Below are 22,917 nucleotides of genomic sequence, written 5' to 3'. Positions count from 1 at the left end.
AGCACGTCCTAGGCTCTGTGGTTTAACCCACAGCGCCACCCGCATCTCTGTCCCCATTGGGGTAGCCAGCCTTTAAACTTGTCCCTTAACAGCAGTCTGATCTATATTCATTAGCAAGCGGCAAGGTTCATCTCCCAGCTCAGAAAAGTCCCCCTGCTAATTGGAGTCACCGTGGTATAGAGCAGTGATGGGGAATCAGGGGTCTTCCAGATGTTCTTGGACTCCAATTCCCATTAGCCCCAGTCAGAATGATTAATGGTCAGGGATGATGGGAGTTATAGTCCAGCAACATTTGGAGGCCTCCATTTCCTACACCTGGTAGGGTGGATAGGCTAGCTACATCACAGCCAGGAGTTGAACTTAGAAATCAAAACTCTCTATACTCAGAACAGCATTCAGAGCAGCAGCCCCTGCATTAGAGAGCCCCCAGCCCCGTGGAAATGAGGGAGGGAGGCAAGCACCAACATTGGACAGATTTCAGCATGACATGAAAACATTTTCATTTCAAGAATTTCTGGAAGGTTAATTTTACATGGTCACCTTTTGATACGCTACTGATTTATTTATGATGAATATCATTCTGTATTTTATTCTACTGTAAATCACTTAGAGATCTTTGGGTATAGGTGATTCATATAAATATTTTGAACAAAATAAATAGTGTGCTGAGCTTTGCTCTGAGCTGGCCACCATCTCTCAGCCTAACCTGCCTCACAGGGTCATCGGGAAGATGACACGGCATGGCAAGGGCCACCATGTACTTCACTCTGAGCTCCTTGGGGAAAGGGTGGGATAGAAAGTGTAGCAAAGAATTTCTACAACTCATAAATTTTTCTGCAGCTGGATGCTGGATTTTCTGCAGCTAAATGCTAATAATTATTTGATGTTCATTTTTTTTAAAGAGCAAAGTAAAGAAGCAGGTGAGGCTGTTATTTTCCTGGTTAGCTGACACCCCTAGACTCTTCTTGGCTCTTCTGCTAGCACTTGCACCATGCTCCACCTACAAGATGATGAACATCAAATAATTCTCAGCCTCCATCATAGCTCAGCTGCAGAAAAATACAAGGCTTTGTTTCTGGCTGGCTTCTACGCCAGGTATAGGATGAAGATGAAGTTGGTGCAGTGGAAGAGAGGAGGGGCAGTTCACTGTGTGTCATGGGAGGGGCCACAGCACAATGGCAGAGAACATATTCCACGTGTAGAAAGCCCCAGACTCAGTCCCTGCCATCTGAAGACTGGGAAAGTGCCGTATTCGGACCCTAAGAGCAATGAAAAATGCTGTCCTCACTAAATTCCGTCTTCTGCACAGCTATTAGACGTGCACAGCTCTCTCCCCTCCTTTGCACCTGGTTACTCTTATTGAAGCTCCTCTTAATACAACATCTGCTGCACAGCTGTGCGGAGGCAGCAATAACCAGTTCCTTGGCTGGACAAGCAAAACTGTTCCGTGAGCCAGAAGGGCTCTGCCTTTATGGAAGCGCTGCTGACGGTTACAGAAAAAGAAAGAAAAGATTGCCCACTGCTAGCATCCAAGGTGTGCAAACCGCCTTCTGCACATTGCTGTGCCTTCTTGGTAGCATCTACCTGTGTGGCTTTTTTTGCCATGATGGGAGGGATCCCTGATGCTAACATGCTTTGCTGCTAAGTTCTGGGAGTCAGTGGTGATGCCCACTGGGACTGCTGGGGTGGAAGCAAGGCAGCCCAACAGCAGAGCTCAGCTCTGACAGGCAGAGACAGCTAATGCTAGTGTGTCTTCATCCTCCCTGCAAGAGCAGCACTGAGATGGAGGAGTCTAGCAGGCAGTGCCATGCCCTAAACTGGATAGGCCAGTGGGGCCTGGCTGAGGGCAGAGTGAGGTGGGTGGGGCAGCACCCCATTTGCCCTAACAGACCAGCCTCCACTGCCATGAACCCTTCTTCTTCTTCTTGATGCTAAATAGCAGACACAAAGGAACCTCTGTCAGAATGTGGTTTGCAGAGTGAGGAAGGCAAGAGGTTAATCGATGTCTCCCCCAGGGTGATGCTGCTGAAAAAACCCCCCTTCCTTGCAAAGCTACTAAGTGCTCGGGAGGGATTCTCCCTGTGCAGGGAAAGGTTAAAAGGTAAAGGGACCCCTGACCATTAGGTCCAGTCATGGCCGACTCTGGGGTTGCAGCGCTCATCTCGCTTTACTGGCCGAGGGAGCCGGCGTACAGCTTCCGGGTCATGTGGCCAGCATGACTAAGCCGCTTCTGGCAAACCAGAGTAGCGCACGGAAACGCCGTTTACCTTCCCGCTGGAGCGGTACCTATTTATCTATTTGCACTTTGACGTGCTTTTGAACTGCTAGGTTGGCAGGAGCAGGGACCAAGCAACGGGAGCTCACTCTGTCGCAGGGATTCGAACCGCCAACCTTCTGATCAGCAAGTCCTAGACTCTGTGGCTTAACCCACAGCGCCATCCGCGTCCCTTTTGCAGGGAAGGGTTAGAGTTCCCCAACTCTGTAGTCCAGACTGGGGGAAACCCACTTGCTAGTTAGAGCAGTGTGGCAGAATTTGCATTGATGGTTGATGTAAACATGGAGTTTGGGCCAGAGGCATGAGCTCCAGGTGCAAAACGGAAGCATCCTAGCTGACTGGTAGAGCATCTGCTTTGCATGCAGAAGGTCCCAGGTTCAGGGCCTGACATCTCTTGAGAAGGCTGAGAATGTTCCCAGTCTGAAACCCTGGCAGGACACTGGCAGTCAGCATGCAGACAGCACTTAGCTAGAGGGAACGGTGATCTGCTTTAGTATAAGGCAGCTTCCCCTGTTCCTAGCAGCACTGGGGAAAGGAGGTAGGCAGAAAGTACAAGTACAGAAATGGGGAATATGTGACACTTTGGATGTTAAGGACTCCCATCAGTCCAGCCAGCGATCAGGAATGATGGGAGACACCTGGGGGGCTGCGGCCCCTGCCCCTCCCCAAAACCTCCCTAATGTAAGGTATAGGAACAGTTTGCAAGCAAGGGAAACCACCATTTCTGGACAATGTTTCCAGAATATTGATTGGAAAGAGTACTAACTTTTTTCTTTTACCAGAGATAAGTACAGGGGCTCAGGCCTACATGGGAGCCCTGTTTTCTGCCATGAAAGACATCCCTGATCCTTTATGATTATGTAAATAGTATCACCAATGTACATGTTGCTTCACAGAGTATAAGGGTCCCTGCCCCTGTGATCTTAGTCTAAAATTCAAGAGAGGAGAAGACAAGAAGGGCAATGGAGGTGGGGGGGGGATTGTGATACTAATTCTGAATTCTAAATCTGCGAGAGTTTTGGTGCTGAGGGAAAGTCCATGGGTTCCTTTTGCCATCTTTTCATTATTACTTCATAGCTCATATTTATTCCTGCATTGCAGGGGCTTGGACTAGATGACCACTGAGATACCTTCCAACTGTACAATTCTATAAGCTATTTCTATGAAGAAGGGCAATGGGGTCAAAGTGAAGCTCAGAAAAATCATTGTGTGAAACCATGATGTGTCTTGCTGCTTGGGACATGCTCTTTAAAAGGCCAAGGATAGAAGGGAATGGGCAGTGCCAAGTAGCCATGGCTGGAGGGGAGAAAATGTGGGTCTGCGTTGGACCAGACCAACAGTACTTGCAAGACTTCTGCTGACCTCAGTGGAAGACAACCTTCCTACCTCTCTAGTAGGGCGAGAGGCACTCACACGCCTCCCCGCTTCTTTCTCCAGTGTCTGAAACCACCCTGCTTGCTTAGTTTTTCTTTTGTACTCAAAAGAGTGTGCATTCATTATGCAAGCGATACTTCCAGCTGCCTTAGGGAGGTGGCAAGCAGGGCCATGACATTGGTTCTGCTGAGGGACCTGAACACTTTCCATCCCAGCTGGTCATTATAAAGCAGGTGTGGGGAATCTGGGGGCCAGGTTTGAATGCAGCCCTCCTGGTCTCTCTATCTGGCGCTTGGAAGCACACAAGCAGCCCAGCCATATCTCCCCTCCCCAGGCCACCCCCTCCCTAACCCTGCTTGGAACCCTCCTTGACTGTTTCCCCCTGACTAGAATCTGCCAAGGAACTCTGATAATGCCTCTGGCGTATCTGGGTGGAGGAAACAGGGGTGTGTGGAGAAATTAGCCTACTGCACAGAGATAAGGTGCACATTAGTTGTTCTGCTCCCCATCTCAATTATGAATTCTCCTATTTAAAAACTGAGGGCTGGCTTTGCTTCCCTGCCCCTTGCTCTTCCCTACCCATTCCTTTTTTCCTTATTTTAGGTTGTAAGCCTGCAGGAAGGGACTGCCTTGTTTTCATTGACTGTACATAAACTGCTCTTTGAGCTTTTTCAGCTGAAGAGTCAGGAAAAGATTAAATAAACAGATAAAAGAATACCACTCCAGATTATGTGTCCATATGGCCCACGATTGCTCTCCAGGGTCTCAGGCAGAGAGGTCTTCAACATCCCCTGATATCTGCCAGGGAGTTAACCTGGGGCATTCTGCATGCAAACTATGTCCTCTATCCCTGAATTATGGCCCCACCCTAAGTAAAGAGATAGCAAAATTTTCTAGGCACCGGCTAGAAGCAAACAGCCTTGTGAGCTTTGAGGCAACCCAGTCACCAGACCCAGCTACTGGGCACCTGGATTTTTTGTAAACCCCCCCCCCCCATGTATAAAAGCTCAGGGCCACAGTAACTATGTGGACAGAAGCATGTGGTGTGTCCCCACACAGGTTTGGTTTTTACCGCAAATCTAGCTGGATTAGTGGAAGGGAGTTTAACCTACAGGCCATTTTCCTGATCCAAGTGCGACCTGTGCTGCTTTTCTTGCTGTGGAAAACAGAAATCCAGTATATACACAATGCAAAACAGCTGGTGAGATGAGGGGCTGATTTTGATCAGGAAAACTGTGTGAGAGAAAAGGTTAAGTACCTTTCTGCACCATCGCTGCTCCGATCAGATGCAGAACCACCTGCAACCCCATTAAAGTAAGAACAAAAAACCCCGCCAAGCCTGGTTTGGCCCTGAGAAATAAAAGCTAGCGTGATACTAGTTGCTAGATGTTGACTGAGGCAAGGCTTGACCAAGGAGAACATTCTCGCTTGCTGTTCACACACAGCGAGGCTGTAATCCCAATGCACTTATACTGAGGAATAAGCCACATTTGAAATAGCAGGGCTTGCTTCTGAGCAAACCTGAGCTGCCTACCACTACCTTACAACAGCTGCTTAGGGTGGAACGGCTGAGGCCGAGTAACATAGCTCAACGCAAGTGAGCTAAGCCTGGGCTTCAGCCAGAACGTGCTGAACTACAATTCCCATCCTACTGGCCATGCTGACTGGGGCTGATGGGAGTTGTAGTTCCACAACATCTAGAGGGCCACAGGTTTCCCCATCCTCGGGAAGGAGACATAGCAGACACCTCACTGCCTCCAGGGGCGAGTTCCCCCCAGTCTTTCCAGCCCTCAGAGGTGGTGTGGCGGGGAAGGAGTTTGCCTCTGTGAAGGGCACCACCCACCTACAGACGCACGGACCTACCTGGGGTGCTGTGTGATCCGAGCGGGGAGGCAGGCGGTTTTGGCTGTGGGGGGCTCCCTGAGATCTGTTCAGAAGACGCCGAGGCCAGCTGCCCAAAGAGGCTGAGGAGCTGGCTGTTGAAGTCCTGGAAGGAGGGCAAAGGGCTGGGGCTGTCGCCGGTGGGGGTCGGGGGCACCGGCGGGAGGCCAGGGGCGGCTAGTGAGCTCACGGGGGGAGCGAGCAGGCTGAGCAGGGACGAGAGCGGCTGAGCCGGAGCCCCGGAGCTGGGGGGTCCATTCTTGGCCTCCCCTGCCGGCAGCTGGTCCCGAGGCCGGGGGTGTCGGGTCGGCGTCTCCTCCGGGTGGGCAAGCCCCGCCTGCCCCGCCGAGTGGGAGTCCTTGAGCAGGCGCAGGACGGTGGGAGAGCGGCGCTGCCGCCTGGGCGCTCGCCCGCCCACCATGGACAGTAGCAAGCGGCTGGGTAAAGTGCTGGCAGCCAGCTCGTCAGGACGCCCCCTGCTGGCCAGCTGGGCCTTGGCGGCTGCACTCAACAAGCTGCTGGCTGGGAAGGAGCCTGGGCCCTGAGGGTGGAGCAGCAGCAGGCTGGGCGGTCCTTTGCCTTCCGGGGCAACTCCTAAGGGCACTGAGGGCAGGTTATTGCTGCTTTGGTTGGTTAAGGCATTGGCTGGGGCCGCTGTGTCCAAGCCGGGGGGCCTGGCAGCTGGGCGGTGTCCAGAGAGGCCCTGCTCTGAGGAAGCTGAGGAGTGCCGAGAGCGCTGCGGGGACGGCTCGGCGCTGCCTGCCGGTGATGAAATGGAGGAGAGGGTGGTGGGGGCGGGTGAGCCTGTGGTGCTGGTCTGAGACCCCAGAGGCACCGGCCGGCTGCTCCAGGGGCCGCCCTCCTGGCTGGACGACGCCTCATCAGGCGGGGGGAAGAGGAGGCAGCTGGAAGGGTAGGGCCGGGACAGCGTGTCTGGGAGGGCCTTGCTGGGCAGGAAGGGCCCCCCCACAGCACTCAGTTCAGTTGGGAAGGACGGCCGGGTGTTGCCATTGGTAGTGGCAGGCAGGCGGCCTGGGAAGACATCGCCAAAGAGAGTGTTGTGGTGGCGGGGGAAAGTAGAGCTCGGGCTGGACCAGGTGTTGCCATAGCGATCCGAGGGGCACTGCTGGTAGAGTTCAGGGCCCTTCGCCAAGGTGGTGGAGGCTTTGCTGGGAAGCATCTGCTGTGGGCGACTGCTGGGCCCCGGTGTGGTTGGGTGAGGAAGCTGGGTCAAGCTGGGCCCTGGAAACAGATAAAAAGGCAACAGATGCAAAAGGGAAAAAGCAAACTGCATGGGCCTAAGCAAAGTTAACGTTTCAGGGTTTTTTTAAAATATATACATTGTAAACCACTATATTTGCATTAACTAATGATGATGGCAATGCAAGTGATGAGTCTGGTGGTACTGGATGATGTGGAGCAGATACAGAAGACAAAAGTCACCAGAAGCAAAAAAAAAAAAAAAAAAAAAAATGTTTAAGATAAATCTGATGTCAAATACATTTGGGACGTTCCTAATTCTTCCTTGGGGATGTTGTTCAATGGTTATACTGATATTGCCCAAATCTGTGATGTCTGAAGCACAATTTTTCTCACTGTTGAGGTACATGTGACTTCATATTACTTGTAGTGTGAAAGGATAAAAGTTATATCCCACTTTAGGAGTATCCACAGTGTTACTTGTTTTTCTTTTCATTTTTCTTTTACTTTACATAATCTCAATAACCGAACAACAATAAACATAACATAAAAAAACATAGGATACAAAGAATTAGAGGGCCATTCCCCTTGTGTCTCTATAGGGTCATTCACACATTACACTGAAGATTTGTACAGGGTGTTTGGACACATGTGCAAGTGCTTGTGTGAAAAGAGTGTACACTTGCTGATTTGTACAGCTCAGCTGCTGTGGACACAGGTATACAAACTGCACACTCACAGAATATTACACGCAAATAACTTTATGAGCGTACAGATCAAACATTTGTGCACACAGGTTGAATTTGATGTGTGAGCACCCATCTAAGCAGGTCTCCTAAATGGAAGACAGCCCAGAGCAAATGACTCACACTGGGGTTGAATAGGCTGGCTGGCTAAGCCAGTTCCCAGTCCCTAGCGCTGGCCAGGTTTACAGTGCTACCAAAAAGAACAGTGAAGGAATATGGCCCCGTGCAGGAGACCACAGTTACCTGGCCCCAGGTGTGGCAGGCTCAGGGGTCCATGGCTCTCCATGCTGCGGCACAGCGTGGCCATAGCCACAATTTTCCGCCGGTGGTTGCACAGCTTGGTCATGTCCTCGTCGCCCTTGCTTCCTTCACTGCCTGTCACCATTGCTGCTGGGTCGAAGTTGAAAACCTAACCATGACGGGGTGGGAAGAAAATAACTTAAAAACAGGAGGGCACCTGACCAGTCCAGGGGAACAAGGTGATAAAAAGAGACTGCAGTGGGAGTCAGGCCATTTCTTGTGGTCCAAGTTAGAGTCAGTGTGGTGCAATGGTTAGAGTACTGGACTAAAACCTGGGAGAGCAGGCTTCAAATCCCCTCAGCCAGGAAGCTCACTGAGTGGGCCAGTCACTGCCTCTCTGCCTCACCTACCTCACAGGATTGTTGTCAGTGCTATTTTTCTAGAAAAAGAGGTGCCAGAACTTGCCATAAACGCCTCTCTCGTTCTTTTAGAATGGAAATAGTGCCCACCTGAGAGGTGCTGGAACCCACCTTAAGAGGCCCAGAATGGCTTAATGGTCAGGAATGATGGCGATTGTGGTCAATCGGTGCCTGGAGAGCCAAAGGTGCCCACAGCCTGTTTTAAACCCACCCTTCCTCCAAGGAACTCACAGAGGAGCATATATGGTTCTGCCCTCTGCACTACAACCCAGGGGTGGGGAGTTAGGCTGAAATTTTGAATGACCCGAGGATACCCAGTGAGCTTTGTGGTTGAGCAGGGATCTGAATCCTGCTTTCTCCAATCCTGCTTTCTCCAGTACACTAATGATGGCTGTTACCTTATTGACCCCATAATGCAAACTTGCGCTGATTCTTTCACTAATTCTTCTCCACATACAGTCATCCTTAAAGCAAGAAACTAGAATGGAGGGTCATCCCAATGGGTGGAAAGCAGCTGACCTTCAGAGCAAAACAGGCGCCCACAAAGCTCCACCAGCGGAGACTGAATCCTGAAACCTGAATAAACTGTGCAAATCGAATCAATCTGCATACGGTTTGCACAATTAATTCGTCTGTTAGCCCTGGGGCAGGGCGACAAGCAAAGAGCCACGGAGGACACATAAGCAATGCCACTCCTCCCAACCCTCTGACGTCTTAGTCATCTCCCCTCTGCCTTCTTTCTCCAAACACCATTCACATGTTTTCAAACGTGTCTTTGCATCAAAAAGGACTAGTACCTTGTTCTTTAAAAAAACGAAAGCTGAGATTCTTAGGATGCCAAAGGCAGGCTGATTTCCCCATGTGTGTGGTGTGCTTGCTCACAAGGGGAATACGAACAGCTCTGGTTACAACTGGTTACAACCCATGCAGCAGGTGGCTCTGTCCAGCCACAAAGGAGAAGAAACAATGGACTATTGGGTCGCCTAGCTCAGTATTATCTACACTGGCTGTGGTTCTCCAGGGTGCCAAACAGAAGTCTCTTGGTTCAGCCCTGAGGATGCCAGGGATTGAACTTGGAGCCTTCTGCCTGAAAGGCAGGTGCTCTACCTACTGAGCTACGGCCCTTTCCCTTCCTGCAAAGGCAACTTCCCTTGAAATGAACAGCAGCAGCACATGTGCCAGGTGTGTCCTAGCATGTTCTGGCCACACAGAGTGAATGTGAGCAAAAGGCCTGACTTGGGACTCTGTGTGAAGCACCCTGGAGCACCCCTATTTCCCCCCAGAATCCTCTGCAACATGCAGAGGTTCTTTGGCAAATGACAGCTGACTCAGAACAGGTTTCCCTGAGGTGGAGAGCTGGAAAGCCCCTGCACTGTGAAGAGCTAGGAATGTGCTGTTGGCAGAAGGGAGCCCTGGATGCACTGCCAGCTTCTGCTGCTGCTGAATGACAAGATCTGACCCCAACCAAGCCACACACACACTTTCTGTTCCTTTCCAAAATAGCTACTGGTGCTTAGTGTGGTGAACATGTCCCTGCTCACGGATCTAGCATGCTGCTCTTCAAATTAAAGGGCAGAATTTGGCAGAACTGTAGAGGGTCAGACCTTTTTCTAGCCTGAGGATCACAGAGCTGGAATGCCCAAGCCAAACAGGGCAGCATCCACCTCTACAGCAGAAAACTCTCTGTTGTATGTACTCTCTGCAAGCTGTATTCTGCAGCCTTGAGTTATTGTGCAGATTAAGCCAATTTGCCTTTTTTCTCGTTTTGCCTCCTTTAGTCTTCCCATGGGGAGCAGCAAGGAATTACAGGGCACTGGAGCCCCGTCCTTAGACCAGTAGAAATATTATCCCACAGACCCCCTTCTCCCGGTTTCTGAGAATCAATCAGGCACTGCTCTCATAAGTTTAAGTGTGCCTTTGCAACAACAAAAGGCTAGAAACTTCCTTTAAAAGGATTTGCTGAAATAGCTAACCAAACTAGAATACAAAAAAGGGAGGTGCGAGGAGGTCAAGGAAACAAGCAAATGAAAGATAAGTTATGGGAAGGTTCGTTGTGTTTTTTTAATTGTTTCTATTTTTCCGTTTTTCTGTTTTTTATAATTTTTTTTTCTTTATTTTCTTCTTTCTTTATTGTGATGTGTTGTCAAGTTTTTGTTTAACTTGGAGTTATCTCTTTCTCTTTTTGTAACATTTAAAACTTTAATAAATATTATTGAAGGGGGGAAAAAGAAACTTCCTTTAAAAAGGCTGGGAATCTTTAGGAAAGTGAATGCCACATCCAGCAATTCTTTTCAGCACTTGTAAACACTCCCCATATTTAATTCCCTGTAATCTACCTCCACTGTCAGAGGCAGGATGCTGGGAATAGCAAGTGGGAAGAGGGCTGTTGCACTCAGGTCCTGCTTGTGAGCTTATGGTTGGCCACTGTGAGGATGTTGCACTAGATGGGCTGGTTTTCTGTATCCAGTTTCTAGGGCTAAATTACAAAGCTGCGGAATGAGCTGCCACAAAGAGGTGCCTCTCCAGCCCACGTCTCTGGCCCAAATGGGCACTCTGCAGAAAGCCAGAACAGTAATGGTGGTAGTGCTGGGCTGGTGGCCCTGTGCAAGTCTAGGGTTCCCAGCAAATGACCAGCTCTCCCGTTTTCTGGAACGAGGCCTGGCCACTAGCGGAAGAAGGGCCATGGCTCAGTGGCGCAACAGGTGCTTTGCATGCAAAAGGTCTGAGGTTCAGGCCTTGTCATCCCCGGGCCAAGTTGGCAACGTTCCCTTCTCTGAAAGCGCTGGAGAGCCCCTGCCAATTGGTGCAGAGGACACTGAGCTAGATTGGGTCCATGGGCTGACTTGGTGTAACACAGGCTTCCTCAACCTCGGCCCTCCAGGTGTTTTTGGCCTACAACTCCCATGATCCCTAGCTAGCAGGACCAGTGGTTAGGGATGATGGGAATTGTAGTCTCAAAACATCTGGAGGGCCAAGGTTGAGGAAGCCTGGTGTAACACATCCTCCAAAATTCCTACGGTCAACCTTTGTTCTCCTTTTGCTATTCTCAGTACTTGGGCAAAGGTTGAAAACCTCCAGGCCAGAGTCCACTGCTGGTGGCAAGCACAGTTTTGGTTCTCTCTCCCAAGTTGTATACCTTATGCATGTTGAGGGGACACTCCAGGCCACACTTGCATGTGCCGTCCGCCAGCAAGTATGCACGAGTCTGCTCCAACGAAGCCAGGCTTGTGCCACTGGGACTATGGAGGGTGGGAAGAAAGAAAGAAAGAAAGAAAGAAAGAAAGAAAGAAAGAAGTGTCAGGGGACTAGTACACCAGGGGGACGAACAAGAAGCTCACCATCGACATCCATCTGTCTCCAGAGACGACGGAGTGCACCTCCGAGGGTGAAGTCAAGGTGTTGCGTTAGCAGCACCAAAGGGTGCAAATCTGGACGCTGTGTATGGGCTCCTGGGCTGCCCAGACGACAAGACCCCCCCCCTCTCAGCCTCACTGATGTGGTCCAAAGGAAAGCAGAGCAATACATTTGGCACCAGCTTGGCTGCAGGAGTTGCAGGAAGGAGGCGTACAAAGTGCTATCCAACTGCCTTAGGGACTCCACTCAGGATTTGTGTAGGGTTTACTCCATAGCCTTTTCTTCTCCTGAAGATCTCCCACAAGGCAGAGAAGGTTTAGGATCAGAGTTTCCCTTCTCCTAGATGGGCTGCCTTCCCAGGTGGATGAGCCCCATCTGCCCCATCACCAGATATAATGCCAGCCTTACCTGATATAGCGCACTCCACCCTCTTCCACCATGCGCTGCCAGCCCACGGGCACAGGTGTGACTGCCAGGCGCCCACCTCGATCCACAACAGAGCAATCATCGCCGCCATTCATTGTGCTCCCTCAGCACTTGGGCACCTGAAAAAACCCAGAGGGTCACCAAGATGGCAGGCACAACCACCTTGCCTGGAGAGGGGTGGGGAAGGAAGGAGGGAGGGAGGGCATGTAACCCAGCTGCAAACTTCTCAGGCCAACCCTAAGCTGGGAATGGTGCAGCCTAGTTGAACAGGCCACGAATGGCAAGACCTGATAGTAGGGAGCTTACTTTGGTCTAGGGACTTTAGCTGCCTCTGGAGAACGGCCACCCACCTAGAAAATGTGGCATCAGTTTTTGCGTAATCACCTCCAAGCCTCCCAACACACACACACACCCCTACCTCCCTGGTGGACATTTTGGAAAAACGAAAACAGATAGACACTGATTCTTTGCTAGCTTGAAAAGCTCTAGAAAAGAACCAAGTTACGCCATCAGCAGAATCACGAGCAGAGTGCTTGCAGGACTGTACCACTACAGTTTGCATGTGGAGGAATCACTGTACAGAGGGTTTGGAGGGCATTTTTTGCTTCGTTTTTAAGCATAGGGGAGCATTAAGAAACCCTTGACTTCCCCTACTACCACTTGCCATCTGAAGTGATACAGTCCCACAGGGATTCTGCTACATGATTCTTTTCAACACAGAGATCAGCCTTTAGAACGAGGAAAGGAGGTGCCTTGCAGACGGGGATCACTGCGCAGCAACAGGACAGAGGAGACAAACTGGCAAGTGGCGGGGGGGAGGGGGCAGAAGAGGGAGGAAAGCACAGTGGGTAGGACAAATAGTGATATAGCAAGGTGGCTTCATGTTAGAAGACAGGCTTCAGCATGATGTGGGAGGCTCAGGACTGTGATAGCAGGGTGTGTGAGGTGAATCAGGGAGTCAGGCGCTGCATTCCCCAAGCCCCCACTGTCTGCCTGTTTCCTCTGCCCCCTCCCAACACTCCCTGGGCAGCTCTGACCTACTAAACTCCACCAGGAGGGAGCCGTGAAACGGCAAACAGCTGGCTGATCCTTTAATCCCAGATCTGCTCTGCCGATGGCTCCTACCTGCTCATGGCTGCAAACCTCACGGCAGGCGGCGTTAAGAGTGGGCACGATCCCTTCAGGCACTCATAGCCCAGTAGTCTCTCTTCTGGGGTCGGGGTGGCGTCCAGTGCAGCGAGCTCACACCCACTCTGCGGCCACGCTAGCCTACACCTGGAATGGAAGGAAGACATTGTTATGCCATCACTAAGGGGGGGGGGAGAGAGAAGATTCCCCACAGCCTTCCCCACGACAGGGACCGTGTGGGCCAAAGGTATTTGCTAAAGACAAAGACAATGTTCAAGACCTGCCTATTTCACTAGGGCCCTTGTCAGGTCAGCAAAACCCCTCATTAAGCTCAGAGTTGAGGCACACTTAATTATTTTGTGCTGCAGAAGGTAGTCAAGCAAAGACTTCACCTGTAAAACATAACGCACCCGATCACATCCTGGTCAACTCATTGCTAATCATCCTGGAGTTAAGACAACAACAGCCCACCCACCCCTGGTTTTGAAATCCCAGTTGCTACGGTGGATTAGGATTTCAACTTTACCCAATAAAGTTATATGGCTTTGGCAGAAATGTTAGAAGGAATTAGGTATAGATAGATGGTTAATGCATTAAAAGGGGGAAAAAACTAGGTTACAATATGTTAAAATTAACTATAAGACAGAAAATAGATGAAGATGGAAAGGACTTGCTGAAATAGTTAATTGAAGTGGAATACAAAAAGGGAGGCGTTGAGGAAGTCAATGAAACAAGTGTATGAAAGTTAAGATCGAAAAGATTGGAGTGTTTTTAATTGTTTTTGTTTTGTTTTGCTAATTTAATGTTTTATGTAGTGTTTTTGTTTTTGTTTCTGTTTTTCTATGTTTAACTTTTCTTTTTTCTTTTTGTAATTTCCAAAATTTTAATAAATATTATTAAAAAATAAAAAAAGGATTTCAACTTCACCCACCTTGTAAAGAATGGGAGAATGCGGACACCCTCTTCCCACTCTGACTGCAAGTACAAGAGACTGGTTGAAAGGGTATAAAGGGAAGGGAAGCCGTGTAAAACCCTGGAGAACCCATGTGGAGATCCATCTTTGTCCACCTGACATCCATCCCTCTCTCCAGGCAAAAGCCTTGGCCTACACATTCAGCAGAATGAGATAATAACGTTCCCCAATATAAACATGTCTTTGCAAGTTAAAAGTTGGCACATTTAGCCCAGCTGCCGTGCTAGCTTTCTGCTTGCAGGGAGCTGTTTATGGAGGGGACCATTCATAAATGTCATCTGCCACCTCAGAGCTTCCCCCACCTTATTCTACGGCACCAGGTCATTTCCAGAGAGGGGGTAACTAAAAGGCAGGAGTCGTGCCTACTGATTGGGAAGACTACCTTTACTACATTGGTGAGCCAACTTTTTCAACACAAGGGCCACATTCCTTCACGAGCAACCTTCCAGGGGCTGCTTGACAGTGGCAGGTGGGGGCAGAGGCAAAAAGTGAGTGGAGCAAGAAGCAAACATGGGCAGAGCAATCAATGCAATTCTTACTTTTGTGCAGCAAACTACATTCCAGAAAAACTCCAAAGTTTTCTATGCACCAGGGATAGGGATGCTGTGGCTCTCCAGATGTTGCTGGACTTCAGCTCCCATCAGCCCCACCCAACATGGCCAATGGTCATGGATACATACAATGGTTGGGGTACAGCATCATCTTGAGGGCGCCAGGTTCCCCATTCCTGTTGTAGCACATCCACACAGAGGCATCTCTCCATCTTCCATCCAGGCAAACATTATCACGGCTAAGATACCTTCCAGCCTAGCGAAAGTACTCAAGGAGGGCATGGAGCTACACTGGTGAGGGGCATGGCTTGGGAGAGTCCTGAGGACCAGGAGTGTCTTATTTGGTCTCCACGTTGGAGGTTCCCCATGCTCAGTCAAATTATGCACAAAGTTAAGCTATAGACTTAGTCCCACCTTGTGGGACTGAAAAGGTGTTGTGATGGCCATCAAGTTGGAGGGCTTTTAAAAGAGGAGCAAACAAAATCATGGAAGAGACTATCACCAGCTATTAGCCATGCTAGCTAGGTTCTTGCTCCACCATCGGAGGCAGATTGCCTCTGAATACCAACAGAGCTGATCCTATGTTTTTATCCCTGTTGTGCTGCAGGATATTCTGCAATGTAGCAGAAAATTACCAGGTGAATAATAATAATAATAATCTATTATTTATACCCCGCCCATCTGGCCGGGTTTCCCCAGCCACTCTGGGCGGCTTCCAACAAAATATTAAAATACAATAGTCTGTCAAACATTAAAAGCTTCCCTAAACAGGGCTGCCTTCAGATGTCTTCTAAAAGTCTGGTAGTTGTTTTTCTCTTTGACATCTGGTGGGAGGGCGTTCCACAGGGCGGGCGCCACCACCAAGAAGGCCCTCTGCTTGGTTCCCTGTAACTTGGCTTCTTGCAGCGCGGGAACCGCCAGAAGGCCCTCGGAGCTGGACCTCAGTGTCCGGGCAGAACGATGGGGGTGGAGACGCTCCTTCAGGTGAAGCTTTAGCCCATACTGCAGCCTCACACCAAGAAGCTTCAGCTGTTGATTTTCAGCTCTCAGTAAAGGAAAAGAGTGGCTACCTGAATGGGTGCTAAAGTCCGCAATGGGACAAGTTTTTCTGCAGAGATGCGCAGATGTCATACAGCTGGTGTTCACGTACAAAAGTCAGAGAGCGTAAGAGGACAGCAGCCTTACAAGTCAGTTCAAAACAGTTAGTGCCCCACAAAATGCCTGCAGGTTACTAGCCCATCTGCTCACACAAACTTGTACTACAGTTTACAGACTATCTTCACCCGCTTTCATAAAGCTTCTCTGACTGGTTCCCTGGAGGCAATTCTTACACACCCCAGACAGTCAGGAAAATTGTTATTTTGAAACTGGGAAATCTAAGCCCATTAAGACAGCTCTGGATTAGAGAGTAGGCTGTACAACAGGTCAAATACCACCTCAGAGCAGTCTTAAAACCCTAATGGCAAATAGAAATCAACATTAGGGTTGCCAACAGGAAAACCAACAACAGCATTGCCTGTTTTAGTGCCTTTAAAAGCTGCTTGATATGTAGAAATCAGAAGAAAGAACAGAGCAACCATGGATCAGTTTAAAAGCTGACAAGCATAGTCACCTCGAACAGCTCCATCTGAACATGTCAAACTCAGAAATCCAGGAAAAAACATACCAGAAAGGGTTAATAATAGAGGCAGAAGCATGCCAACAACTGGCTCCATCTCCTGCCACTCATTGGTAGAGCCAGATGTGGGTGGGGTTAAGCCACTATAAAAATTAAGCCTCCTGCCTCAAGCCAACTAGTTATGGGAAGGCTAGTGGGGGGGAGAAGGGAGAATGCTAGCTAGCCCAACTGAGGAATCATCTTAGAAAGTTGAAACAGTAGGAGAGGTGAAACATTTCTCCCTTTCAGAGAGTTGTATGGTATTTACCTTGCAACTTCTGAGAAAGCAGGGAGTGAATTTTTATCTCAAAAACACCAAAGAGGGAAAGAGGGAAAACTGGAATGATAGCAAAACACCCTCCTTCTTTAATTAAGCAGGATTTGTCTTTCGAGACGGACAGATGCCAACAGTATTTGTAGCTGCCGTTGAGACTAGGTGCAGCATAGAGGGAAACCTGCATTCTGCACCCAGGAAATCTCGCTGTGGGAGGAACTGTTGGGAAGAAACAGCCAGATCCTCAAATGACAGTGGACTGGAAAATGCTTAGACTCTCTTGGTTCTGCTCCTTGGGGATCCAGAGGTGGAATGTATAAAAATCATGTAAGGGCCTCACAGCAGAAGGCTATTCTGACCTCTGGCGAGAGAATGGGAAAGTGAATATTATGCTACTGGCACAGGGTAACCCTGGCTGTTTGATATGCTTCATTGTCTAGCTATGTGATCTGGCTCTTCTAAAATGGCATGTATTTTCAGTTCAATGGCATGTGGAGAAAAGGGTAGGCATCTCATGTACTGTATTGCTGGTATTCTGATTATTGAAACACAAGGCCAGGTCTGATTATATTCTGCAAGGTGTTGGATATTCTGTTTTTACCATTTTCAACAAATGCACATCTAGAATTTGCCCAAAACCACGACAAAGACCAGAAACAGAGAAGACTCAAACACAGCTCTTTTGTGGTACTAGCATACACTTCAAACCTAAAACCCTGAGATACCTTGAGGAATGAAGAAGCATAAACTAGAGACAATAAGCCTTTGCTATTAATTGCCACTGCCTGGATCCATGCAAGCCAGTCCCCTTCAGCAGGAACCAACTGCTATTTGGACATTTTACGTGCCCTGGCTACCTAGAAGTTTCCCTGTTAGATGAAGAACAAGCAGGACAACAACATGACAGAACTTGTAAAAATATTGGCAGCAGTCCACCTTGAACTGGTGAGCAGCCAAGGGCAGTTGTGTGATTTGGAGCAAAAGACCCTAGGCTTGGAGAGGTCCCACGTCCTACTCTGCCTCGGACTTGCCACAGTGACCACAAGAAAACATATTCACCTCTTATTTCAGTCTGAATTATTCAGGAAGCTACAGTCTCCTGAGCAGTCCCCTTTTTGTGCACTTAATACCTCTGAAATCCCACTTCTACTCAGCTCAGTGTGTATGAGTAGGGGCAGATTCGGATTGGAGGAGGAGCTCTTTCCTTACCACCACACCCCCATTCACCAAGACCTGAAATTTATCAACACAAGAATGGGAAATGTGCAGAGACCCGGTTCCTGTTGCTGTGTGAGCCCTTTTGTAGGAAATTATAATTGTGGTTGGTCATCCTTCCTATCCAAAAGAACTTGCCACCTGCTGTTGGGTGTCTGAAAAGTGGGGAGGGGGAATCAAAAGTAGGGGCGGTGCTTCTAATGGTGTTGGCCCTACTCTTTCCTCCACCACCGCAGCAGCAGCAGCAGCTGAATTGGGCAGAGTGAGGCCTGGACACCGCCTCCACCTCCAGGGAGGCAGAGGGCAACCCACCCCTTTCCGACCTTAGCAGCTCGTGCGTGCATTCGGATTTTGGGTGGGTGGGAAGGTGCCTGCTGGAATCGCCGCCCGAGATTTCATTCCCGGCTTCTTTCTCCCCCTTCCCTGCAGGGAGAGCTGCCCTCCGACCGAGAGGCGGCCGCCAAGTGGCCTTTTCTCTGCCCCCACCTCCCCGCTCTGAAGGCGAAGCTTCCCTAACTCCGGCAGAAGTTTGAACTGTCAAGAGGAGCTGGCGGGGTGGGCGAGGGGGGGCCACGGGCTCGCCTCCGGGCGCTGGCGGCCCCCGCGCCCGTGCCAAGTGCGCCGCCCGGCGCGGCTGCTGCCGAGAGTGCCCGGGGCCCCCTTGGCACTTACCTCGGTTCATGATGCCCCTTCCCCAGCTGCTGCTGCTGCTGCCGCCGGCTCCCACTTGCCCCCCGCCCTCCCGGGGGCTCCGGGTGGCGCCCCCCGCCGCGGCGGGTGCTGGGTGGGCGGGGGGTCAGGCTGCAGGGGCTCGCGGGTGCTCTCCGCCCCCCCCCACCCCCAGCGCCTGTCTGGCTCGCTCGCTCGCTCCCTCCCCCCGGACTCGGTGCCAGGAAGAGGAGGGGGTTGAGCACGGCGCTTCCTCCCTGGCATGCGCACTGGGGGCCGGGGTGGGGCTGGCGAGCAGCCCTGGGAATTCCGCTCCCGTCTTCCTCCGCTGCGCGCTCAGGGCGCCCGGGGCTCGGGGTAAAACGCGGCCCGGGGCTCGGGGGCTGAGTCGAAGTCCCGGCGCGGAAGGAGGAGCGGCGCTGCATTAATACCGTGCCGTCCCTCTCTTCTCTTAAGCAGCGCTGGGAATCGAGCTGCCCTCCGTGGCGCCCCGGCTGAGCCACAGAGCGGCTGCAAAGTGGGGCGTGTGGGTTTTTGTTCAGAGTAGGAACCTCGGGGTCGCGTGTTTCCTCGTCTCCCCGCCCCGGCATTGTACCGAGAAAGGGGCGCACTGTTCGAGGAGGACTAGTGGTGCAGCAATTAAAAAACGGCTAAGCAGAGTCCGGTATGGCTTCTAATTGGATAGGGGACCGTGTGTTGAGAGGCCTGCATTGCAGGGGGTTGGACTAGATGACCCTCTGGATCCCTTCCAAGTATGCAAACTTTGATTCAATTACTGTTTCACACCCACACCCCTATTCTTCTCTGCGTCACACGCACACTCGGATAAGAAGTCGACAAAGTGTTGACTTCGTACAGAGTTGTGCAGAGCATTACAATGAGACAGTGTGCTTTCAAGTTACACCTACGATCTATACTGTCAGGACACAGCAGGTCAAGGGATTGCCCGTGAGAGACCAGAGAACCAAGTTTGTCCATATCACAATGCAAGAAGTGGCAGCAACTTTGAAGGGAGGATTTAATACCTAAGTCTTGGGATAGTAAGTGTACTCGCTTGAAGTATGCAACTATGTGGTGGGGGGGGGGGAGAGAATGTTGCCTCCATGCACAGACTCTCCGCTTACTTGAACACTTGCCAACAGAAAGCTGAACTCACAGTTCATGTTAAGAAACATCGGAATTGCCTTGCTGGGTCAAAGCAAAGGTCCATCGGTTTCTGTGATACTCAGCTGCTTGGCCCCAGCAGCAGCATTTGGAGGTGCCCTGCCTCTCAATGTGGCAAGCTCCATTTAGCTGTTGTGACTAGTAACAGTTCATAGACCTGTCCACTATGATTAGCTACACTTTACAGCAAGCTTCCCCAGGTGTTTTTGACTACAGATCCCTTCATCCTGACCAATGGTTTAAGTTGTAATAAAAAATAATAATCCAGAAAGCACCAGATTGGGGAAGGTTGTGCTAAACCAGGGGTGGGGAAATTGTGACCCTTAGATGTTGTTGAACTCCAGGCAATGAGGCTAATGGTCAGGGGTGATGTGAGCTGGAGTCCAAAAACCTAGGAGGGCCACAGGTTCCCTGTCCCTGTAAATTAATGGTCCTTGGCACTCCTTGTGTGTGGTAGTGCTTATGACTATAAACATGGTATGGTTAGCTTAGAAAAGTAAGGAACAAGCTGGTTTACATGGCAGAGGTGATGAAAGGCTGGTACAGGTTGGTACACACATGACCCTGTTGGGTATTAAATATTAAAGTACTGAAGAGGAAATCAAAGTGTTACACATGCAGCTTATGAAAGACATAGCATAACATTAGTCAGGGATTGAAAGGGTGCAGGAAGTGGACACTGGGGTTTGGGACACTTGCAGGGCACAAAATTTATGGGATAAGCAGGGAGTTGTATGAGAACAGCTGGCATAGTAAATGGAGAGAAACCTGCAGTTATGGTTCAGGGGGCCCAAGCTGGCAACATCTAAGTCATGTTTGGTGGTATAGCAGGAAATCACTTTAATGAGGCCCAATAAATAACCTATGTCCAGTCCCCATCCTGCCACAAACTCCCAGTGTGATCCTAATCAGAATAAGTCTCATGTTGGAGTTGAATCTACTTTGTATGAAGGACTCCCATGCAAATCCCACATTCAAAAGGCTTATTTGAGTCAAATCTATGGATGGTTCACTACAGCAGACACAGCTAGTTTGAGTGACCCAGAAATCTGCCATAATGAAGTCACAAATTGGTGCATCTCATTTCATTGGACCTGCTCCCAATGGAATCCAAGCAGAACAATGGAGCTGGAAAAGCTGGGGGCATTTATTAGTAGACTATAGTAGACTAAAGGATGCTTTATGTTATTAAACCATTAGCCAGGGGAAAAACCAGGCTTTATTTCACCCAGGTCAAAGGCCCAGTTTGGCACACATACCTCCAGTATTTGAATCTGGCTTTGAATTTGACTCTTTGGGCTGTCAAATTATGTTCAGCAGAACACTGTGTAGTTTATGTGGAGTCCTCAGTGAGATCGGTAATGGAAGGCAAGGCTACTTCCAAGTCAGTTTTGCCTGCCTGTTTACCCACAACCAATCGTCCTCTGCAAAGTTGCATTGGGCATGTTTGACCGTGTACTCTTAGTTTGCATGGGCCTAGCTCACCAAGCCTGGCTAGCACATACTGCTCACAGAGTATGCAGACTAGAGTGGCCCCAGAATCTTCCACAACATGCAGGAGTTTCAGGGAAGACAGAGAGGTGTTCCGTGGCAGACAAGTAGATGAACAAAGGATTCATTGAAGACAGAACATTTGACAACAGCAGTAACTGGTCATGAAAGCTCAGGAACTGCATGAAATACAACTGGGAGATCAACAATATCAACATTGCATGTCTACTGAAGGTGACCTTCAAAAGCAATTCTAACTCCTCTTTAAATGTTCAGTCCTGTTTAAGAAATCCAAGTAGCACTCCCATTTTGGTGTTTTACTTGAAAATTACATTCATTTTGATGAAACCCTTATAAAAGATTTAGGACTGGCATCTGGTATATTGTTTCAGCCAATTTTTAAGTAAAATAGTAAGCATGGATACTGAAAGCAGTGGGACTTTATTGTACGACTTAAAATAGCAAGTCTGACAGCTACTTATGTTAAGTAGCCTTAACTGTCACACCAGGACCAATTATGGAGGAACTCTTTATCCTGAACCCATTTTGTGGGGGGAGAAGTGAGGCAGTTGCTAAATGTTCCTGTTTTATGTTTCTCTTTCCAGACCATCACCACCTCTGTAACCAGGATGGGATACTCTTAATGTGGTGTGCACATGCTCATAAGTAGTCTGACAGTTTGTCATTTGAAATCTTAAAACACATTACATGGAAGCAAATCAAACTGTTAGAACTGGGCTGCAGTTAGCTACCTCCTCTCTTTACCTCTTATGAGATTCCTCCTCCTGGAGGCATGTTTAGAAATTTATTTTTTGGAATGCAACAATGCATTATTTAACTAAATTAATTTGTAAAGAAAAAACATATGAACGATAAGAAGTTGGTCCACAGGCAAAAACGTTCTTTTTCAACCAAGCCTTGGGCTGTTTTAACAGGTCTTTATCCTTTTAAATGAGTGTAGGGGTATTGGTTTGTTCTTATTATGCACTTTGTGGTTTTATTCTGTATTTTTATACCATGAACCGCCCTGAGATCTTTGCATGTAATATTTTTTTTAAAAATTGTTAATTCTTATTTTTAATAGAACTACAAGTACACGGGCGGAATTCAGCTCCTTAAAAGGTATTCCTCCTCCTTTCTCACACAGGAGGGAGATGCCCATTGAGATGGCCGCCTGCTGTGACCACCTTAAAAACAAAGAAATGTGGTTTCCCCCCATTCCAGAACCGTTGTTTTATTCACATGCACATATGCATTTATTCCATAAAGCGGACGCGGTGAACAGACTTCTCTGATCGAGCAGCGAATTTTTTTGCTAAGCGCTTTGTCGTCGTTGCCGCTCTCCCTCGTTGCTCGCTCCGCCTGGAAGGCCGCAGACGGGCCGCTTCCGCTCCCTCCCCGGGGAGGCCTGGCCCTTTAAGGGAGCGGCGGGCGGGGCATGACGTCACGAGGCTTTCCCACCGGCCCTTCCCCCCCCCCCGCCCGCCCGGCCTCCTCGACGTAGCCGGGCCTAGTCCCTTCTGAGGGCGCTCTGGCAGTTCGCGGGTGGCCGGGCGGGGTGAGGAAACCAGGCGCGCCCGGTGCGAGAGGCCCAAGGTCGCGGCTCGGGCCTGGGCCTCGCCCGCCGGTTACCAGGACGTTGCATCACCCTCCCCGCATGACTCACCTCCCTGAGACTCGTGACCCTGACGGGAGGGCGGAGGGGAGGAGTCACTTCCGGGGGCGACGCGGCAGTCTCCACCCGCCCTCGGGGAGGCGGGGCGCGGCGGAAGGGCGGCGGCGGTTGGGCGGGCGCGCTCCGCCCGAGGCAGGGCCCGGCGCCGCCGATTGGCCGCGGGTGGCGCAAGGGTTGCGTCATGCGGCGGGGGGGCGGGGGGCGG

At 50.0% G+C, this 22,917-nt stretch overlaps 1 protein-coding gene across 1 annotated transcript in view; it reads right to left on the bottom strand.

Moving 5' to 3' along the window:
* Window positions 1-18,586, bottom strand: part of MBD6 (methyl-CpG binding domain protein 6) — a 29,066-nt gene extending 10,480 nt beyond the window's left edge. Inside the window, exons 1-6 of the mRNA XM_081851703.1 lie at window positions 18,386-18,586; window positions 13,041-13,190; window positions 11,898-12,034; window positions 11,272-11,374; window positions 7,720-7,885; window positions 5,513-6,772 (exon numbers count right to left, since the gene is read on the bottom strand). Coding sequence (XP_081707829.1) covers window positions 5,513-6,772; window positions 7,720-7,885; window positions 11,272-11,374; window positions 11,898-12,010 — 1,642 coding nt within the window. The 5' untranslated portion in view covers window positions 12,011-12,034; window positions 13,041-13,190; window positions 18,386-18,586. The remainder of the gene's footprint in view (window positions 1-5,512; window positions 6,773-7,719; window positions 7,886-11,271; window positions 11,375-11,897; window positions 12,035-13,040; window positions 13,191-18,385) is intronic.
* Between the last annotated feature and the right edge of the window lie 4,331 nt (window positions 18,587-22,917).

The sequence above is a fragment of the Podarcis erhardii genome, assembly GCF_964252035.2.
Source record: "Podarcis erhardii genome assembly, chromosome: 2".
Classification (NCBI taxonomy): Eukaryota; Metazoa; Chordata; class Lepidosauria; order Squamata; family Lacertidae; genus Podarcis; species Podarcis erhardii.
Note: the sequence above shows the minus strand (reverse complement) of the source record. Positions and strands in the feature narration are given on the sequence as shown.